The 22182-nt window shown below is 38.2% G+C and overlaps 2 protein-coding genes across 3 annotated transcripts; one reads left to right on the top strand and one right to left on the bottom strand.

The window, feature by feature from the left end:
• Positions 1-26: 26 nt before the first annotated feature.
• On the bottom strand, positions 27-4220 carry LOC125228456. 2 transcript variants are annotated; one of them, XM_048133015.1, is made up of 2 exons: positions 3745-4220; positions 27-452 (listed from the first exon to the last, which is right to left on the bottom strand). In XM_048133015.1, exons 1-2 carry the CDS (start codon positions 4046-4048, stop codon positions 352-354), a joined length of 405 nt encoding a protein of 134 aa, XP_047988972.1. In that variant the 5' UTR covers positions 4049-4220; the 3' UTR covers positions 27-351. The 2 variants fall into 2 exon arrangements, with proteins under 2 accessions (XP_047988972.1, XP_047988970.1); XM_048133013.1 differs by having other exon boundaries at positions 27-278.
• Positions 4221-4581: 361 nt separating this feature from the next.
• LOC125228661 (zinc transporter 9) lies at positions 4582-18722 on the top strand. Its single transcript, XM_048133316.1, has 12 exons — positions 4582-5132; positions 6145-6344; positions 7199-7271; positions 7852-7972; positions 8834-8870; positions 9290-9445; positions 10571-10682; positions 11424-11634; positions 14139-14256; positions 15034-15108; positions 16156-16269; positions 18490-18722. Exons 1-12 carry the CDS (start codon positions 4766-4768, stop codon positions 18532-18534), a joined length of 1629 nt encoding a protein of 542 aa, XP_047989273.1. The 5' UTR covers positions 4582-4765; the 3' UTR covers positions 18535-18722.
• Positions 18723-22182: the final 3460 nt, after the last annotated feature.

The raw sequence follows: 22182 nt of genomic DNA, 5'->3' as shown, positions 1-22182 counted from the left end.
TATTATTTTTTAAATAAAAGCATCACTTTTCCCTTTTCAATTTATTACGAAAAACTTAAGTCAATGCATCCAATGGAAAAAAAATCTTAACTACATATATTTTTAAAGTTAGTGTCCCAATCACTATTCAACTTGTACATGTCACAAACACTGCAAGAAATCAATAAAGTTCCCTCCATGTATATTCCAATATAAGGTCTCCAATAGTTCTTCTTTACTTCTGTCCGTTTTCAAGTTCTCGTTTGTCTCAGGTTCATTGCTTTTCTCTCTTTGCATCTCTGCAGATAGAATTAATATTTCTGAATTAGATAATTGTTTCCGGGTTGTTGTCAATTTGGTAGTTGGTAGAGATTAGATCATATGGACCATGAGACAACGAGATATGTCCGGGTTGTTGTGGGTTGGACGCAGTAAACAGGGGTTGTAGGTGGAGGTGGATGGCCCCATACCCTCTGAAATAAAGTCGGACTTCATCACACTGTGCCACGGGTGCATCAGCGGGAAGTCTCCTAGTCCACATTTGTTGCGATTTCAAATACCTACTTCATGTGTTGTTTTAGTTATTTAAATGCAAATTTGTTTAGTATCCATAAAATTAGAGTGAGAAGACATCTTTACACAACCATATTTAAAATTGATTTGTAGAGTGGACTTTACAATTAATGATCAATTGGTCATCCTTGATCTTGCGACACAATTTTAGAACACATTAAAACTTTAAACTTTATCTGCTGTGAAATGAAAAATAAAAATAAACCCTTTGTGTAAAATAAAAGCTAACAGGAAAATTTGCATTTAAATAGAGCCTTGACTATCATTAACCTTTCATATGTGAAATTTCATTGGTAGGATTAAGCTTTAAATTAAGATTCATCTGCATGAAACCATATGAAAGATTAAATAGATTAGTACATAAATAGAAATATACTTATTATTTTTACCTACAATAGTGGTAGGTTTTTCACAATTTACTAAGTTCTTGTGAATGTTTATCATCAAGATTATCAAAAGAGTGACTTGTGGACTTTTGTTTGGCAGGCAGACAGAAACATATTAAATAATGACTTGATATTTAATGAAACGTGAAAAATGATAAGTGTGCCTCATTTGCTATGTAAATTGTGCTCAAACAGTTTTCATACATATATTAAAACTATATCACTTAGTCATCTTTAGGTACATACAAAATACATAAATATACTAATTTAAAATTGAATTCTATATTTTGGAGCAGTTATCAACCATTTTACAGTAAGTCAAGAATACAATGTTAATACTTTTCGTCAAGTGGCAAGCAAAACTCATTATTTACCATCACAACCTAGTGCATTACCCTTACTACTATATTAGTACCAATTTTAAGTCAATTTTTGTTTAAATATATTTTACCAATTACAGAGTTTTGCTTGTCAGCTGGCAATTTGAGAATTATTCTTCATATTAATTGATATAGCACCTAAAATACAGTCAGTCATACTGGTACATTTAGTTAGGTAACAAAATCACTCTCTTTCAATACATTGTATGTGTTATGCTAATTTGTTGCATATTTGATACCAGGCAGGCAGGTATGGTCGCGCGATAAATGATAAAACATCTGGCCGTCCCTATTACACTATTTGTAAGTGCGATAGGGACATAGGGACGGACAGATGTTTTATTATTTATCGCGCAACCATACTTGCCTGCCTGAACATTCTCCACATATCACATTTAAAGTATGCATGTTGAATCTAGATTACATAGGAGGAAAAGAGGAGTTTACTTGTGTGTGATTGGAGTCAAAACTTTGAAGACTCACAAGTTAAATAATGTCATGTTGACCTACATATACTTCAACAGTTTTCAATGAAGTTTCCATGTTTCATAAAAAATATTATATTTAAATTCTAGGATAGTATAAAATCAACTATCCACACAACAAAAAAGTCATACTAATTAAAACATTCATTAACCAAACAATATTATGGTGGTTGCAGAACAGCATTTTATACAAGCATAGGGAGAAAAACAAGCGTAAACGCCGTAACGACTGTATGTGGACGAAATAATATGCTAGTCTGAAACCCTTTGTCTTACTTAGTTGGCATTTTCAGAATTCGGGACCCCCAATTAGCGTAAGTTGTTAACAAAAATTAACTCACTGTCAGTTTTGTGACGATAATTAAGCATGAAACTTCTATTCACATAAACTTTAAGCGATAATCTACATTCAGAATGTGAAAAAAGTAAATTTTTTGACAGATTTTATTTTATGCTTACTAGTCATCACAAAACTGACAGCGAGTTAATTTTTGTTAACAAATTATGTTAATTGGGGGTCCCAAATTCTGAAAATGCCCAGGTACAGAATGTTGCTAATATTCACGTAGGCAATTTTTAACATCTAAGCTATAGGATAGGCCAGGGGTCACCAATAATAGTTTCTTCACGGGTCCTAATTGTAAGATTGTGACAATCACATCAGTCCATTCCAGACATCAGGACTATGAAACATGGTCCACATTAGGTAGGTTGGGGGTCCGCCATTTGGAGACCCCTGGGCTATTGCATACACCTTTAATACTCTAATTAGTCAATACACACTTCCTCAAGTCTCTGTGTAGGGAGAGACCCCCAGTCAAATGCAGATTTATATATTTTTACTGCTTTGTAAGATAATTAAATATTCAAACACTAACATAACTGATCTATAAGTATTTTAACCTTTTGAGGTGTCAAAAATCAACACTCAAATTAGAAGCATGCCTAAATTATTCAAGATGTTTTTTCAATTTACAAGGTTTCTCCTAAGCCAGTGAGACTCGAAAGATTAAAATCCAGGGGAAAATCAACTAAAAGAAACCATTTCATAGACAGTGGTTTTACAATAATTCTAAGCAAGCATAGTTAGAATTTTTTATGTTGTCCTAATAGCAAAATCCTTTATTTTAGTTAATTAATACCAAAAAGTTTTTTCTTTAGTTTTTCTATTTCAGTTTATAATACCAAAAAATTGCCCTAAAATGACCATGGCAGAATGCAGGCACTCTACAAGAGGCTTCACTTCTCAGCACATATTGAACTATATTGGGAGAAAAGTGTTTATTATGACATTTATGACTTGAAGGGGGTTAACCTTCAGACAACATAAAAAAATTCAGACCATGCAGCATAACACAACCTAGGTAAAGTAATGCCTGCCAAACAAAATATTTAAATAAGTATTAATAATTATAAAACAGAATTTGTCAATGCAACAGGTGTATTAACTGTATCCACAGATCACCTGACAATTAATGCCAGTTTCAAATAAGGTCATTTCAACCTTTTTGATTTGAAAATGCAATGTGACTTCTATTTAAATTAACCGAATTTCATGTTCGATTGAAATTGCAACAAAAAAATAAATGCCCATAAGTATTTTGAAAATGAATGGGTTTGAAAAATAGCACCCACAATGTCAAGAAACAGAGACTTCCCACTTTGATAAATGGTGACAAAAACAACCTGCTGCATTGTTTAAATGTAACAGATGACGTCAGAAAGTAAGTTGTTATAGTAATAATGTAATAATCATAAATTTGTGTTAGTATACAAGTAATAAGTAAAATATTAATACAAACAGAAACCTCCTTGGCTTGATGCATTTTTCGTAGTGAGATCGAGTGTTATTCTTAACAATGTTTTATAACCTTGCAATGATTAGCGTTACTATACAATCAAATCAAGGAAGTTTCACGAGTCAATTAAAAAGAAACCTACCTGGTCGGGGTCGCTTGATCTGATGATGATTGCCGTCGTCTGCGCTGCGTTTTCTACCATGGTTGTGTGGCGGTGAATTTGCATCATCACGCGGAGCCTCTACCATTTCGCAATCGGGTGCCGCTTCAACATTTTGCGGTCGTTTCGGCTCATGGTATCCGTAGTAACAATTCGTCGATATGTGTATATTCTGACATTGTCCCATAAATTGATTGGCATCAGTACAAATCGGAGTAGGTCGCATTGCATCAAAATTATTTCTGGCGTCTTGCATGTTATACAAATCGAAGCCGCTGGCCGGCATCTTTTGGCCTTGTATTAGGGATGTACTTCTTATTCAAACGATATCAATTTCGTAGATTTCTTCAATAGATCTTCGAACTGGAACTACTTCAATAGCGTAAAGAAATAAAATATAACAATCAATTCTACAAGCAGAAACTAATAAACGAGTAGGCGTGGCGTGGATATGCCGTAAGCGGCTGGTGAACGAATGATTTGAACGAACAAAACAGGAAAAAGTCAAAGACTAGGCTCTTTACAGACCTTCCAACTCGTTCTACTAAAATAAATTCCCAAATTCGTATTGTTTCGTCTGCACCATTATAATATTTATAATACTTATTGATCATAATCAGGGGTCAAAATCATATGTGAGAATTACATTTGTGTTAGCGTCCGCAAAAGCTGGATTGGCGGAATATGTACTTGTCTGAACTGGCCTTTAGTCCTCAATAATCGCATGCGATTTATCAGTTTGGAGGTCTGTAGACGCCCTATAATGCCTTTTGATTTGACAGCAGATCTGTCAAATTGAGAATACGTGATTTTCGTCCATAATCGGTATTTGTATTTTGCAATTTGCAGGAGTACATAAATATCGTCAATTCATTTTGGGTTTAATTGTAATATAATTGAAGTAAGATTCATTTGAAACCCTTGCAGTTGAATCATGCAGTCCATCAAAAACTATTACAGTCAATAGCAGTTCTATCAGATTTGTAATAATCAAAATAGTCGCATGAAAATGGTTTTACTATCTTCTTTTACTGTTAAGTCATTTTATAGAAAACTAGGTAGACAGTGTACTAATTTAAAACATGTACATACATTCTGTGCGGGAACTTTGCGTTATGATGTAAGGACTTTGCCAGCTGAAACTAGGAGGTCTGCAAGATATTTCACTACATCTTTTCGTTTCTACGATAAAAGCGAAAAGAAGAAAGACATAAAGCAAGTAGAACATAGTCAAAAGGCACAAAAACTAATAGTTCAGAAGCCTCAAGGAAGTATAAGTGTGAAAGCAGAAACAGATGATGACAGTACTGTTACAAAAGTCACTATTCAGAAGGTCCAAGCTGCATCTAAGGAGGCTGCTCCCCCACCTGGTAATTTTATATTAGAATTTATGGTAATACTATTAAGACAACCAGGGGCCCATTTCTCGAAACTACAAGTTCTCAAAACCATGGCAGTCAAGAGCATACCCAGTTACACTCTAACGATGTTTGTGGAACCAGGTCGGTGTCTGCGGGCAAGTTTGTTGTGCCCAGGGTCACTAACTACTACGGCGATAGATGTCTTCACAAACACCTTCCCTACATACTCAACAGCCTGCCCACTGACACCAGACAGGAAGCCAACAAAGTTAAATTTGGTAAAAAGCTGCGTAGTTACCTCATAAATTGTGTATAGAAATAGTTTATAGATTGTTTTATAAGAGAGTAGAAACTGCACGATCCCACAGTCAAACCGTGGAAACTGTTTTGTGGGACACTGTACTTGTATAAGCTGTATACACTTAAGTTAATAAATAAATAAAAAATAAAAATAAGTTACAATTTACAAGTGGTTGTCAATGTCTATTATGACAAGTTGGAAAGAGGCTTCCACTTGTAACTTGTAACTTTCAGTTTTGAGAAATGGAAAATGGGTTACAGATACTGTTACTAAATACACTATACAGAAGATTCAAACAGCATCTAAGGAGGCTGCTGCTCCACCTGGTAATTTTATATTAGAACATTTTAATAAATAAATATTATAGGGCATCTTATCCAGATTGACTGAGTCCAATGACAAGCTCAAGAAGGCATTTGTTGTGGGTACCTAGTCAGACAACAATATATATAAGTACTATAGAAATACTTATATTTATACATAGAAAACATCCATCACATAGGAACATATATGTGTGCTCATCACACAAGTAAACATCCTTAGACCGTTTTCACATTATCCGATCCGATATCGGATGTCGGAAGGATTTCAATAGAAAAAATCCAAGATGGCGCCTGTAATGTATGGGATATCGGTCCCACATCCGATATCGGATCGGAAATATCATCAAAGACTAATTATTTGTTTCAAACTTTCATAAAATTTATTTCTATGTTTCAGTGAAAAAGCGACTCCTTATAGATTTCTCCGCTTCCTACACTGAACGTAACTTCATAACACCCATGAGAGCCATGACAGAATACTTGTTAAAGCAATCTGACTTGGAGTCCCTCCCGAAGGTATTGAGGAGATCCCCGTATGAGGCAGAACCACCGATAACTGTTTATTATAGAAAGGATGTGGAAGCTAAGGCTATTGAGGTCAGTATTGCTTCTTCTATGAAGAACTAGCTTTTATTGGAAAAAAAATCTTACTAGTTACCACCAAACAGAATTTCTGTTTGATCTGGACAATGTTTGAAAAGTTAGAAAAATCAATGCTTTATATATGCAAGTCATTTGTGCTATCAATTTCAAATGTATGTTGCCTTAAAAAGCAGCAAGATTATCTATAGACAATACAAGACGACTCGCGGTCGCCAGCCTTCCTAGTATTTGCACTGATATAAGCGCGGGCGCTCGCCGTGCCCGATCAGTATCGACCAAGTAACAGACCCGAAAGCAGCGTGTGTTTTTCGCACAAAAAAAATGGAAAAGGGTATTTTGATGCCTTAAAATTCCACCTGTAGTGTGAAATGGTGTGGAAAGGTAACAAGAAGCTCAAATTTAAAAACAGAAGCATTACATTCCACAAATAAGTCATAAAAAGGTAGGATTGGCAAATACAATCTGGCGCGATGCCCGCCGTCCTTGAAAGCCAATCATACACATTCCCCGCCCGCTCCTCGCACCCCAAACACTGGTGACTCGTATCGCGAACCAAATATACAAGACTGCCACTCTATAGGAGGTTCTCTGTGAGGCAAATACAACCTTATAGTCATACAAAAAAATTACCTGGGCCCCATTTCTCGCAGCTACAAGTTACAATTTACAAGCAGTAGTCAATGTCTAATATGACAAGTTGGAAAGAGACTTCCGCTTGTAACTTGTATCTTTCAGTTTTGAGAAATGGGCCCCTGATGTTCTCATTAACATGGACAACATGTAACATAAAAAGATGTTGACATAATCTTGTGTATTGTCAAAATGTAAAAAAATTGGTTTAATTCAAGGTTTGGGGCTCTAAGGAAGCATTAGATAAAGAATTATTGAGAAGAGAATTAGACAGAAGAAGATACGAACAAGGTATGCTAGTAAATAAACAATTGACTTTTTTTTTTTTTTTTATAACAATAAAAAATTTAAATTTAAAGGAATTTCTTATTGGCCAATAAAATTTAAACGGAAACACGTGGACGCGGGTAAAAAGCTAGTGGGTAAAGCGTCCTTGAATAAAGTAAAATTAACGCTTTATAATTGATAAAAGTAGCTGAATCGTGATGCTATAATGACGCGATGATTTAAAGGCTTGGCCAAACACACGGGACGCAGCGTGGCGTCCGCGCCGCGTGATGCCGACGCGATGACTGTTCAAACAGGGCGCGCTCTCAACACGCCGTCATCGCGCGCGCGAACGCGGCGCAGGCGCGGCGCAATGCGGGCGCGACTCGCGCCTCTACACCATGCGCCCGCGGAGGGTCGCTCATTCCTTGACTGTGTGAGTGAGCGCGGCGCGCGATGCCGGCGGGACGCAGTCTGTTTGACGTCGCTAACCTCTCAGCACATGCTACGGTCGCGCCCTGTGTTTGGCCAAACCTTAAGATATTATTCTCATTCACTCATCCATTTGATTCAAAGTTTTAACTTAACAGTGTATTCTTAACAGATGTATTTACTGTCAAGAGGCGGTTAAGGAATTACAGGAGAGAACTGAGCCATAAAAAAGATGATGAAGAATCCGGGCTGAAGACTCGATCGGGCCGGGTGGTGTTGACAGCAATAGGAATGTAAGTTAAATCTTGAAAGCACAAGAACCATTCTGTAAAGCCCTTGTGGCTTTCATTCATACATATACACCGTGTTTCACTTAACACTAAAAACCTGAAAACTGTTTGTTCAGAATCGAGAGTAGAATCGATTGAGCTATATCTTGATGGGGGTAATATTTTTTGTTTTAATTTGTATTATTAGTTATTGTTTACGTGCCCATTCTACAAATTTGTAATACAACATTGTGCATATCATATTGTTAGAGGTTGTATACCTTTTTCAGTATTTAAGGGTATTAATACTGGCTGGTTACTTGGACGATTATTTTTTCCGCTACGAGATAGACGTTGTGCGTCAGTTTAATTTTAAAGTTTATCATAAGTCATAACAAATTGAACTCGTACCTAATTACAACCTTGTCATTTTGAATTTTAGGTTTAAATTTGCTTACTGAGTCACCTGTCCAATTTGAAGTTTACTGTGACACAGGTTAAAGTGCTTTACATTGACATAGCTGTCTATTGGTAAACCTTATGTCGTTGCAGTAACGTACACAATTAAACAGTTTGAAGGTATATGATGGTAGCTAGCAATTATTTTATTGAGTGTAGAGTTAAAAGCCGAGTAGAGCTGCACAGAAAATTTAAAACTCAATTTAAAAAAATAATAATCATCAGATTAAAAAATGAACATTCTAGATACGTTTCACCTATCCTAAAAAATAAAAAGTCAGAGATAAAAGTTGGGGTGTCTGTCACATATTAGCTGGATTTGAGCATTTGATAGCCTGGGCTCCGCTGTGACAAAACACATTTGACGTAGGCACTAGTTTTACGAAAGTGTATCTAACCTTCCAACCCAAAGCATATTCATTCTAGCTTTAAAGACTCCGAAGTCATATTATTTAGAGAACACGTAATGGCCTAATCTGTGCCGATTTGAAACGTTGCCGTATTTATTTTTTTTTTATTGGGGACACCTTACACAGATCAATTTAGCCCCAAACTAAGCAAAGCTTGTACTATGCTTAGTACTTATAGCGACGATAGATACACACTTAAATAGATGGAAATGACACATACTTATATATAGGTTACGGTGAAAACATCCATGTTTGCCACCGAGGCAATATTTAAAAAAACATATCTGTGCTCATCACACAAATAAATGCCCTTACCGGGATTCGAACCCAGGACCGCGGCTTAGCAAGCAGGGTCACTACCGACTGAGCCAGACCGGCCGTTTCCTAAGTTCTAGATTTCCACTGTACAGACTGAGCCTTGTCTTACAATGTTTATTTTCTGAAAAAATAATTATTGCTACATATTTTGTAGATGGCGGACCCGGACCATCCTTACGGGTACACAAACATGCGATACGTGTCATCGCTCATATCCGGCGTGGGCATATTCTGCGTCGGCAGCGGCTTGTCCTTTTATCACGGGGTCACTGGCATCTTAGATCCGCAGCCGCTCCATGACTTCTTCTGGGTGAGTTTAAAAAAAAGTTGCTTTTCATGGATTTTGTAGAAGGCAGATCAGGACTGTACGGGTACAGGAACATGAGATACGTGTCGTCGCTCATATCCGTCGTGGGCATATTCTGCGTAGGCAGCGGCCTGTCCTTTTACCGCGGCTTCTTCTGGGTAAGTTTAAGGCCGATAGTCCATTATCATATGTTTATCATAGAAATATGATCATAGGCAACATACCGTCCTTTTTCTTCACGTTGGAGAAAAAGGGAAGCATACAGACCTATGCTCATATTTCTATGATAAACATATGATAGTGAACTATCGGCCTTAGTAAATTACTAAAGAAATGACGGTACATTAAGAAAAATAGCTTAGACAGTGAACATGCCAAAAGAAGATATTGATCAATCTATTCAATACTGAATATGTCGGAATAAGAAAAAGACCAACACCAAATATGAAAGACTGAGTAAAGTTAAGTGACCAATGAAAAATACGTTACGAAAGCAGAATAGGACGATTATAAAAACTTGACATAAAATAGTACATTACGATACAAGTGCGTAAAAAAGGAAGTACGAAATGAGTGGCGATAAATTAAAACACGACCGAAGGGAGTGTTTTAAATCGACACGAGTTACGAATTTCCTTTTGATGGCCATCCGAAGTTTCGACCTGACATATAATGTACCACTTCTCGCACTAGTGCGTAAAAAAACACCATATGTATTATTTACTAAAATAGTTATTTGTTATACTATTGTTATATAGTTTTCTCAAATATGCAATGAAATATTGTCTTTACGTTCCTTAAAATGGGCTGGGAAGTATCGCTTTTTGGGCGCAACAACTCGAGAGGACTGTAAAGGGATTTCATATTATTTTTTAGGCCTAGGCCTGCAAAGTAACTTTTTTTTATAAAATATTGTCCTTTAGAGCATTTTTTTTATTTCATTGTATGTTTGAGAAAAGCACTATACATGTCTCGGCGTGAAAACGGATTCCCGACCTCGTATCCCTATCCGTATATACCAACTTGGCCGGAAATCCTCATTTTCCCGGCCTCTGATGTAATGTACTATTGTCTGAAATCAATGATAAATTATTTGCCGCTACTAATATTATACATATATTGTTTCAGGCCTACTTCGTGCTAGGCGGCGCAGTGGTTTCTGAAGGTGCGACGTTAATGGTAGCCCTGAACTCCTTACGGAAGGGCGCCAAGGAAGCGGACACCACGCTGTATGAATACAGTAAGGGTCTTTTTACTTTTAGGACGAATTCAAGTTGGAATTCAAGCCACATTTGATTTTGTATCATACAGGATCTGATTAAAGAGCTAAAAGGACGGTGGCTAAATGGCTACTAGCACACCCCTAGAGATTGGGCTGATATGAGTTTTGGCGTCAGGCGAGAGAGTAACGGACAAACGGACAAAGTCGCACCATTAGTGGTTCCTTTTGTTCCTACCTTTTTGGTACAAACCCCTAAAGTGGCCAAGGTGTCATTCAAAAGGTGGTTGAACCACAATTTCATAGGAAAGAGTTTTCTTTTTAATATACAAGGTGCTCGCGAGGAACCCATATAACTTTAACGGCATATTCTTGGTCACATTTTAAGACTAAAATGTCATATAAACTCATTTTAATTGCCAACTTTATGGATAAAAATTAGTTTTTATGTGAAAATACGTCCAAGAGGTAAAATCCATATAACATTTTTTCTTTCTTTTGGCCTCAGAAACGCGTGGTTCAAGTTATGCGGGTTCCTCGCGAGCACCTTGTATATTTACGTGCAGTCGCACTTTAGTGACAAATCATGTAAAACCTGACCAGGAATATATGACTATTGTCAGGAGATGTGATGATGGGATGTATGGGATGACAGTTTCAGTATAGTATAAAGAAAATAGTTTTAATGAAATTCCGCAACATGGCGCAGAATCATATATGTATTTCTGGTCAGGGTATAATACACTTTTATTTCACTTCCAGTAATGCGCAGCTCAGACCCGTCTGTGAATGTGGTTCTGTTAGAAGACACGGCGGCCGTGGCGGGGGTGGTAGTGGCGGCGACTTGCATGGCTGTCTCCCAGTACACTGGTAACCCGCTGCCTGATGCGGTCGGCAGTATACTGGTTGGAACTATACTGGGAGGAGTGGCTTCATTCATCATACTTAGTAACGTGGGCGCACTGGTTGGCAGGTACGTGTGATGTAGTGACTGGGTGGCACAGTACACTGGTAACCCGCTGCCTGACGCGGTCGGCAGTATACTGGTTGGAACTATACTGGGAGGCGTGGCTTCCTTCATCATACTTAGTAACGTGGGCGCACTGGTTGGCAGGTACGTGTGATGTAGTGACTGGGTGGCACAGTACACTGGTAACCCGCTGCCTGACGCGGTCGGCAGTATACTGGTTGGAACTATACTGGGAGGCGTGGCTTCATTCATCATACTTAGTAACGTGGGCGCACTGGTTGGCAGGTACGTGTGATGTAGTGATTGGGTGGCACAGTACACTGGTAACCCGCTGCCTGACGCGGTCGGCAGTATACTGGTTGGAACTATACTGGGAGGCGTGGCTTCATTCATCATACTTAGTAACGTGGGCGCACTGGTTGGCAGGTACGTGTGATGTAGTGACTGGGTGGCACAGTACACTGGTAACCCGCTGCCTGACGCGGTCGGCAGTATACTGGTTGGAACTATACTGGGAGGCGTGGCTTCATTCATCATACTTAGTAACGTGGGCGCACTGGTTGGCAGGTACGTGTGATGTAGTGACTGGGTGGCACAGTACACTGGTAACCCGCTGCCTGACGCGGTCGGCAGTATACTGGTTGGAACTATACTGGGAGGCGTGGCTTCATTCATCATACTTAGTAACGTGGGCGCACTGGTTGGCAGGTACGTGTGATGTAGTGACTGGGTGGCACAGTACACTGGTAACCCGCTGCCGGACGCGGTCGGCACTATCCTGGGAGGGGTGGCTTCAATGAATCCCATGAATGAATCATGCGTCATACTTGCGCTGCATACTTGCTTGTGGGAGCGCTGGTCTGTCGCGTAATGTTTCATTTGCCTGTAAATGCGTCGTGGTAGCGACTTGCATGGCTATCTCTCAGGACAGAACCCGTTGCCTGACGCGGTTGGCAGTATACTGGTACTGTACTAGGAGGGGTGCCTTTGTTTATTATACTTAGCAATGTGGGCGCGTTGGTGGGCAGGTACTAACTCCTTATATTGTGATATACTGTAGAGATTGAAGATTAATCTCGCGGAACACTAAAACTAAAAAAAATTACACATTTCATAAAACCGACTGCCTAAATTCTAGAATTTGTCAAACCTTTTTACATTCTTGTGCATTCGTCATATCGTCGGGCATAGCGAACGATATTCCGCTTTGTGTGGTAGGGCACAGCACAGCGGATATCATCTCGCTCGAATCTAAAGCAGAGCCAAACTGGGAAAGTACCTCCGTCTTACAGAAGACCGCAGCCAAATAGCACTAGACCCTACTCATAGTGTTGTGTTTCGGTGAGTAAGGCTGCCAGAGCTCAACGAGGGTGCGGTGTGCTGGTGACGGAAAGATCTACGGAACTAATTTGTTCCGTCTATTGTCCTTTGAGTCGTCGGCAACCCGAACCCTCCTTGGAACTTGTACACTCTTTTTTGCTGTGTACTTAACATAACAAAAGGGAGTGTACAAGCTTCTAATGGGTTGGTTAACGCGCATGACACTCCTTGAGTTGCAGGCGTCCATAGGTTACGGTGACCGCTTTTACGTATGCCTGTTTGACCGCTTTCCATCGAGGCGGACCGTATGCCTGTTTACAGACAAAAAAAACTAAATCAAAATCGGTTCATCCGTTCGGGAGCTACGATGCCACAGACAGACACACAGACAGACAAACAGACAGACAGACAGACAGACAGACAGACAGACAGACGGACAGACAGACAGACACGTCAAACTTATAACACCCCTTCGTTTTTGCGTCGGGGGTTAAAAAGAAAAAATTCGCCATGATTGTACGCTAAGTAAGATAACTTTCAGATATAGTGCGCAATGATTTTTCTTCGTATTTTCTCGGAAACGTTCGTGATTGTAGTGCTGGTTCAAACAATGTAAGTACTTCTTGTACTGAGTAACTGAAATAGCATGACACCTTCGTGCGTTTCCGTAAGAATACGAAGGAAAAACATTTCGCACTACACCTGTAGCCCATTTCTCAAAGCTGAAAGTTCCAAGTTACAAGAGGAAGTCTCGTCTAAGAACAAATTAAATTGAGTTGATTCAGCTAGGAGGTCGAACCATACTGTTCTATCTCAGGGATGGCAGAGGGCATACAATCACGCCTGTATCCCAAAAAGGCGTAGGCAGAGAACATGAAACTAATGAAGCTTCAGAGTGCCACTCTTTGCAAATAAGGGCTTGAAAGTAAACGAAACTGTGACATTGCAGTGACAGGTTGCCAGCCTCTCGCCTACGCCACAATTTAACCCATATCCCACAGTCGCCTTCTACGACACCCACGGGAAGAAAGGGGGTGGTGAAATTCTTAACCCGTCACACACAGGCCTTGGTCACTTTTTCTTTGTATATGACATTTATTTAATGTTTAGGAAGTCTCTTTTCAACTTGTCATATGAGACAGTGACTACCACTTGTAAATTGCAACTTGTGTATCGTTGTATTTCAGATCTATTCCGCAAGAGCAGCTGGACGAAATCAACAGCGTCCTTGAAAGAGACTTCATGATACGCGCCATCCACGACGTCAAGGGCATCGATATAGGCAGCAATCTGATCCGATACAAGGTATAGAACCCTTTTAACACTATATATTTCATGAAATAAAACTATGGAAACGGATTAAATCGCGTATAATGAATTTAATATTAATAATAGTTAATATTTCTTGTATGTACAGCTTTTGCACATTGTAATTTTTCCTCAGTCACCCGTTGACCACGAACGCTGTAAAGAGTTCGAAACGTCGGGATGAATTTTAAATTCATTATACGCGGTTTAATCCGTTTCCATAGTTTTATTTCATGAGTAACTACCGCGGTAACCGAAGACAATACTATATATTTCTAATAAATAAAAATCAAATAAGTGCAAAATGCAAACAAATTGATCACTCATCCATATACTAGTATACTAATATTATAAATGGGAAAGTCTGTTGTCCGTTTTTCACGGCAAATCGGAACGACTAATTGACGTGATTTTTTAAATGGAGATAGTTGAAGGGATGGAGAGTCACGTAGGCTACTTTTTGTCTCTTTCTAATGCGAGCGAAGCCGCGTGCAAAAGCTAGTATTGAAATAAAGTTAAAATCAGGCGAGAAATATATTTTCTCTATTGACAAAACAGTGAAACAATGATTTTCAAAGAGAAGTTCCTTTTCTTCGCCTTGTAATTTAATTAATTCCCACACGATGACATTTCGCACATATTTTCCGAAAAACTCACTGGTGCGAGCCGGGGTTCGAAACCGCGACCCCCGGAACGAAAGTCGCACGTACTTACCGCTTATTAATAATTATTTTTAAAAAATCTGTACATTTTTTTTTTTTCATTTCAACACAGGCTGAAGTGGACTTCGACGGGAGAGCACTCACGAGATCTTATTTGGAGAAGCACGACCTAAATGCGTTACTAGAGGTAAGCCTGACTATTACTAGACTTGAGGAGATGGATTTTTTGCTACAACTGTTGTTACGCTCACCCTGTATGTATGAAGAATCATTTTAGTCATACAAATAACCTGATTTACAAATTAAAGATAGGTTTTAATATTTAGATAAGCAAAAACGTCTCAAGTCTATGTCACTACCGTTAGAACAAATTTAAAAGTGGAATAGTACTGCCTTGGGTGAGACTGAACTCACGGCCTCTGGATCTACATGCCAGCGCTCTGTTAACTGAGCCACCAAGACATCAAACAAGCCAGCAAAATTTTCCACTCTAATAGTCAAAAAGATTTGATTCATTTAATTTGGAAACTACAGAACCACGCTCGTGCAGGTTAAAGTAGAAAATCGAGTAGAATCCATCAATATATATATGTATATATATATATATATATATATATATATATATATATATATATATATATATATATATATATATATATATATATATATATATATATATATATATATATATATATATGTATATATTTGCGAATATATATCAATTATAAGTAAGTATATTTATTTTTGTTTGCATATATTTATATTTATGTATTATATAAGTATTTTATGAAGTTAATCAGTTGTTTTCGATAATTGTCATTGTCATTTTTCTTTCTCCTTGCACCATTTTTACATGTCTCTGTTTGGCCCGATGGTTGACTGGTAGAGAATGCAATTAGGCATTAAGTTCGCCATTTGTACATTTTTGTTTTATTTGTGCAATAAAGTTTAAATAAAATAAAATAAATAAATAAAATCTTAACAAAGTATATGAATATATACTGGCCTTAGCGTCTATTTCAGACGATTTATGGTGAAATGTCCGAGAGACATCGCTTTTGATGATTAAAGAGACCTATATGAATAAGGGCCAGTTGCATCAACCACATTTGACAGACACATCATCGTCACGCAGCAGATGTCTATGGAACTTCCCATACAATAAAATTTAACTAACGCTTTAACGATGACAGACGATTTGATGCAACCGGCCCTAAGACCGTTAATATTTCAGGATATGAAGAAAATACAAACAATTGACGACGTGGAAGCATTCTTGTTGAAGCACGGAGAGAATATAGTCGACATGCTGGGCGGAGAAATTGACAGAATAGAACTCAAGTTAAGGGTAAGAATTACACGATGTATTACGGTCCGGCCACATGGGTCTATGCGCGACAGCAGTGAGCGGCGGCCATACGTTGGAGCGAGACAGCGATGGGACTTTTCATTCGCACGTATGGCTGCGTCTCACCGCTAATGTCTTGGCCGGGCCGTTACAGCATCATGCGCTAGCCCTGCAGAGCCTCTAGCCAAAAGTACAATCGTTGACGTTCCATGGCGAACGATACACAAGTTACGCAACTAACTCTGTCGCACTAATATGGAAGAGCGATAGGGAGGGATAACTACGATACGCCAGTGGCGTAACGCCACGAAGCGTAAACGATTGTATTTGGTTCCGTACCTGGTCCTGTACCAAGACGATGTGGTACTTTATTTCTATGGTAAAAATAAATTAATAAAATAAATATTGTAGGACAGTCTTACACAGATTGACCGAGTCCCACTGTAAGCTCAAGATTGCTTGTTTTGCAGGTACTCAGACAACGATATATACAGGGTGTAACAAAAATGATGGTGATCCGTTTAAGGGCGTATTCAGTATCGTATTTTCATCAGGAAAAAGTAGGATAAAAATTTTTTTTCGCAAATTTTTTTTTTATCTTTTTATGGAGATTCGACCGATTCGCGCGGCCCGGCTCATACAAAAGTGAAAATTTTTTTAGCGAAAAAAAAATTTTCTACTTTTTCCTGATAAGAATACGATACTGAGTACGCCCTTAAACGGATCACCACCATTTTTGTTACACTCTGTATAATATACAAATACTTATATACATACAAAACATCCATGACTCAGGAACAAATATCTATGATGCTACAGATGTAGTGCGAAAAGGGTTTCCTTCGTATTTTTCCGGAAACGTTCGTATTTGTCATGAAAGTTCAGTCAATGCATAAATTAATAACAACAAACAAATTAACGATAACAAGATCATACCATCCCATACATTAAAATGCGACCGCCTACGAACGCGCGTACACTCCACCGCACATAGATGGCGCCACAAAAAATGCCTTGTTGCCACCGATTATTTGTAGATTGGCATTAAGTGTCAATTCCGAGCCGTAAATCTATGTCAAAAATGACACTTAACGCCATCTACAAGTATAATCGAAAGCTATAAGACATTTTTTTTGTGGCGCCATCTATGTGTGGTGGAGTGTAAGCGCGGTCTTAGGCGGTCGCATTTTAATGTATGGGATGGTATGATCTTGTTATATTTAATCTATGGTCAATGTCAGAACATCTTGTACTGAGACTGACTGAAATAGCATGACATGTTCGTACGTTTCCGTAACAATACGAAGGCAAATCTTTTCGCACTACATCTGTACAGTCAATTAACCAATTGGAACCATAGGCCACTCTACAACCATGTCAAACTGACAAGCAGTAAGAGATTTCTTACAATCTCATTTATAACATCACTATGACATGGGTGCGCCAAAGTTCATATAAAATTGTTATATAGATTATTGGTAGTCCGAAAATGTTTCTCATACAATTTTACATTATAACGATCATTATTTATAACAATTTTATGTTAATAATTATCGTAACTTCGAATGACTTATGTTCATAATGTCATTTATCATAAATACGTTTTATACTAATGTTTATGTTTATATACTTATTGATCATAACGAATGCGAGGAATATAATTTATGTTAGTTATATTATTGTTAATAGAACAGACATCACATGTGACAGTCCAGTTAGGTGCGACGACGAGCGTAGCGAGGAGGAGCGTGTTAGGTTGACCGTGAGCGAACCAGAAACGAATTTTTAATGTAAATTGTATATGTCACTGTAAAAGCTTCAAGCGCGCTTCTATAAATGGGACAAGTTTATCATAGAACTTCCCCAAAACTTTTTAAATAATTTTATGATGAATGATTTTCTTAAACACAAAATTATGAATGTTATTAAATATTTGTATAGAATTTATGATTAAAATTTTTCGACTAAATGATTATTATGAACAGTGATAGTAGTACTATTGATAATAATGAAACAAAATTATGATAAGTAAAATTATGAGAAATGATCATTCGGAGCATAAATCGGTTTAAACAATAATTTTATAACAAATAATTTTATATGAGCCAATATGGACCCCTATGACATAGTTCTACAGTTGCCTAGGGTTCCAATTGATTGACTGTACTTATTATTAGTACTTTTACATCAATGTTCTAAATATATTTGTATTAATTTCAGAAAAAGTTTCCTCAAGTGCGGCATTGCGACTTAGAAATCTTGTGAAGAGGCAGCAAAACTGAAGATATAAATATATTTTAGGGGATTAGCTAGCAATACGTTAAAAGCATTGTGTAAAAATATGTGTTACATTCTGCCCGGTAGTGGGGCAGAATGAGGAGGCACACTCAAAGATTATGACACCTTCATCATTGCACAGATAAAGAATTTCATACGTGAGAGCGAGAAAATATTTTTTTTGAATGACAGTGACGTGGTTAGACACTTGCACAGGCGCCGCCTGGCGGGATAAAATATCAGTGTGCCTCCTCATTGTGATACTTAAACAAAGGATACTATAGACTAGACAGCCAAATAATAATACCACTACCGAACGAGATGGTCACATACAAATTATAATAAGAGTGACAGAGAGCAAAATGTTATTTTTTGTCTTTGTCATAGTTTCACTTTTCTGCCGCTGCCACAAACGAGTTTGTGGCAAACAATAAGTACGTGACTTGTCAAGCTTATTATCCGCCCAAATTACGTAGGTTGTTTATGGTAAACTGTCAGCCATTTTTAAAGTACTCCATTAAGCTAGGAACATACTACGCGGACGTCCGTCGTGAATCGACCGCGGACGGGAATCTGGACAATGGAAATACACGTAGCCGTGCAAACTATCGGTCGACGGACGTGGACGTGGCCTTGAGCGCGTGGACGTCCGATCGAAATCTGGCTCGCCGGATGTTTTGTTCCGTGCACACTGATCGGTCGCGGTCGCGGTCGTTTTACGACGGACGTCCGCGTAGTGTGTTCCTTGCTTTATTCTATATCTGTCCCTTACGGGTGTACGCTTACGTCAAGTCTATAGTATCCTTCGTCTGAGTTGTGATACGTATCAGTCATCACTGTCATCATCTAACACTCGGGTGGAAAAGTTTCTCATTTGAAATTGGTGTACATACTTGTATGGAATGTTGTTAAGGTATGTATTTGTGTAAGGGACTAATTAATATTGTTTTTTTTTTTTATTTCAAAAGGTACAGTCGCGTCCACACAGTTACATGTACATACGCGAACAAAAATATCAAAACTCTATTATGCTCATAATATTAGTCGTGTCCAACCTACTTATGATGCTTGCAATTTAGTCACTTATCTAGGTGGATAAAGCATCGGTTACGTTCTGGCAAGTATGTCAGTGTGAGAGTGACAGGTGTCTTACCCATATAAGTGATAAAATTGCAAGCATAATAGCCCGCCAGGTATTTTTGTTCGCTTATATCTTAAGATGTAACTGAAGTTTGTACAGTGAGCTGTAAAATTGCACGGAGGAATTATGAATGAATTATACATTCACCACGCACTTTTGCAATACCACGGGACCACACAGAGCGAGACAATTTTCTCACGTGCTCTGTAGACGAATATCGGCCGTGGCAGAGCCGCGTTTTGCTCGGCCAAGCATCCTGCCCTGCATCCTGTCGCGTGAGCACATTGCCTCGCTCTGTGTGGATCAGTCTATTGTACTTATTCGGACTTTGCCACTGGCGAATTACATCACGATCTTATATTTGACTATAAGCTTCTGGTGATGTTTAACGCTACACAAAATATTGGTTTGTCCTAAATTGTTTTATATGAAATGTAAATACATACATATAATCACGCCTGTATCCCATAAAGGGGTAGGCAGAGGCAGAGCACATAAACTACTAAGTTTTAGTGCCACTCTTAGCAAAAAGGGGTGAACGGGTGGGATGAAATGTACGGTACAATATTCCTCGAACTTCTGAACTTGTAGTATAGATACAGAACGTTGAATTTAGATGTACAGAATAAATCAATATTAGTGCTGTTATAAGACTAGTCTTGAAGACTTTTAAACCTTAAAGACTTGCAAACCCTAAAGGTTCACGCTTTAAAGACTCAAGCGTTAAAGGTTTTAGCTCAGAAACGGTTCAGAACCTTAACGACTCAAGCTTTTTATGAGCTCTTAAGAGTGAGTCTTTAAGACTCGGGCTTCATAGAGAGCTCAAGCCCCCTAAACCTCGAAGGCCTGTGTCAAGCTTTAAGAGCTCAAACAACGAGCTTTATAGGTAGATAGTATTCATTTTTAACCCTTAATTTGACGTGTCGGTTTGGTAGATTTTAAGGTTCCGTACACAGTGGGTAAAAACGTAAGTCTATTACTAAGACTCAGATATCCGTCCGCCCGGTCACGTCACCACGCTGTATCTCATGTATCTCAGGATACTAAAAAGTACGGTGCTCTCAGTTGGCGAGTCCGACTCGCACTTGGCCTGTTTTTTTACTTCTGTTGACCTTAGGATCTAGTTTATTAAAAGCTCTTAAGACTTAAATGCTACAAACCTTATAGACTTAAACCTTCAAAGCTTAGGAGTCTTTAAAGCTTGAGGACTAAAGACTCGAGGATTCTGTGCTCGTAAGCAGCAACACAAACTTATAAGGTTGAGGCTTATATGGTCGAGGCTTTAAGGTTCGAGGCTTTAAGACTCAGAAGGCGCGACTCGAGTTTTGTAGTTTACGCCTCAAAGCTTAAATTCACAACACTAATCAATATGCTTATTCGAGTGCGTACTTTTTAACCTGGATCTATAGTTTACACATAGAACCGTGTCATTGATGACGCGCGATTTGGTAATCCTAACTTTTAATCGTATGACAATAAGAACCAAGACACGCGTGATCGTTAATGGCACGATCTATTGAGGTACATAACAAAATTAACTCATTGTCAGTTTTGTGACGATAATTAAGCATGAAATTTTAATAAAAATATTGTCTTTGTGTTAGTTACATAAACTTTAAGCGACAATCTGCATTGAGAATGTGAAAAAAGTAAATTTTTAGACATATTTTATGCATAACGGTCGTCACAAAACTGACAGCGAGTTAATTTTTGTTAACGACTTACGCTAATTGGGGAGACCCAAATGCACCTATTAAGGCTGGCGTCCACTTGCGCCGAATCGAGTCCTCCATTCTTTTACTATGAACGGTGAATTCTATTCGACGCGTCGCCAATGGACGCAGTTTCATAGAAAATGCAGAAGGAGAATTATTGAGATTAGATTCGGCGAGCCTAGTGCCGCCAGCCTTTACTGTCCAAGCCCGAGTCACAGTTATTTCGATTTCACTGTTATATTTGCTGTGATTTAGTTGTATTTAATATTTATTAGAGTACTTGTGTAAGTTGTAATGAGTTGTATCTCTGTAAGTGTATTTTGTGTATGTTCAGTTCTACGCAAATGTGAGTAAAATCGTTGACACGTTGTTTTTCGTATATTTTTTACCAAACCCCAGTAGGTATACTGTTAGGGCCACTTGCACCAAAGAAAATGGTGGGTTAACTCTCGGGTTAACTCTCCTTCTTCGTTGGTACAAGTGGCCCTAAGGGATGTAAGTAAAATACGTTAGATCGAATTCAAATTTTATTTAGTAAAAAATATAATAATTCCATTTAACTTACGCGCTTTGTTACAATTAAAAGATACATGACAATAAAATAAACTTGAAAACACACCTGCTGCATTATCCACTGTGAAGAGAATTCGTTCTCAATATAAGAAATTCATTAGCAAAAAAACTTAATGTTAACCCATTCACTGCCAGCGATCCGTCACATTTCGGCTTCACGAAGTCAATTCACAAGAGCTCAAAGGAATGAGTGAATGAAAATATATA

Source organism: Leguminivora glycinivorella, chromosome 8 (assembly GCF_023078275.1).
Source record: "Leguminivora glycinivorella isolate SPB_JAAS2020 chromosome 8, LegGlyc_1.1, whole genome shotgun sequence".
NCBI lineage: Eukaryota > Metazoa > Arthropoda > Insecta > Lepidoptera > Tortricidae > Leguminivora > Leguminivora glycinivorella.
The sequence above is the reverse complement of the archived record's forward strand: the minus strand, read 5'-3'. Positions and strand labels throughout refer to the sequence as shown.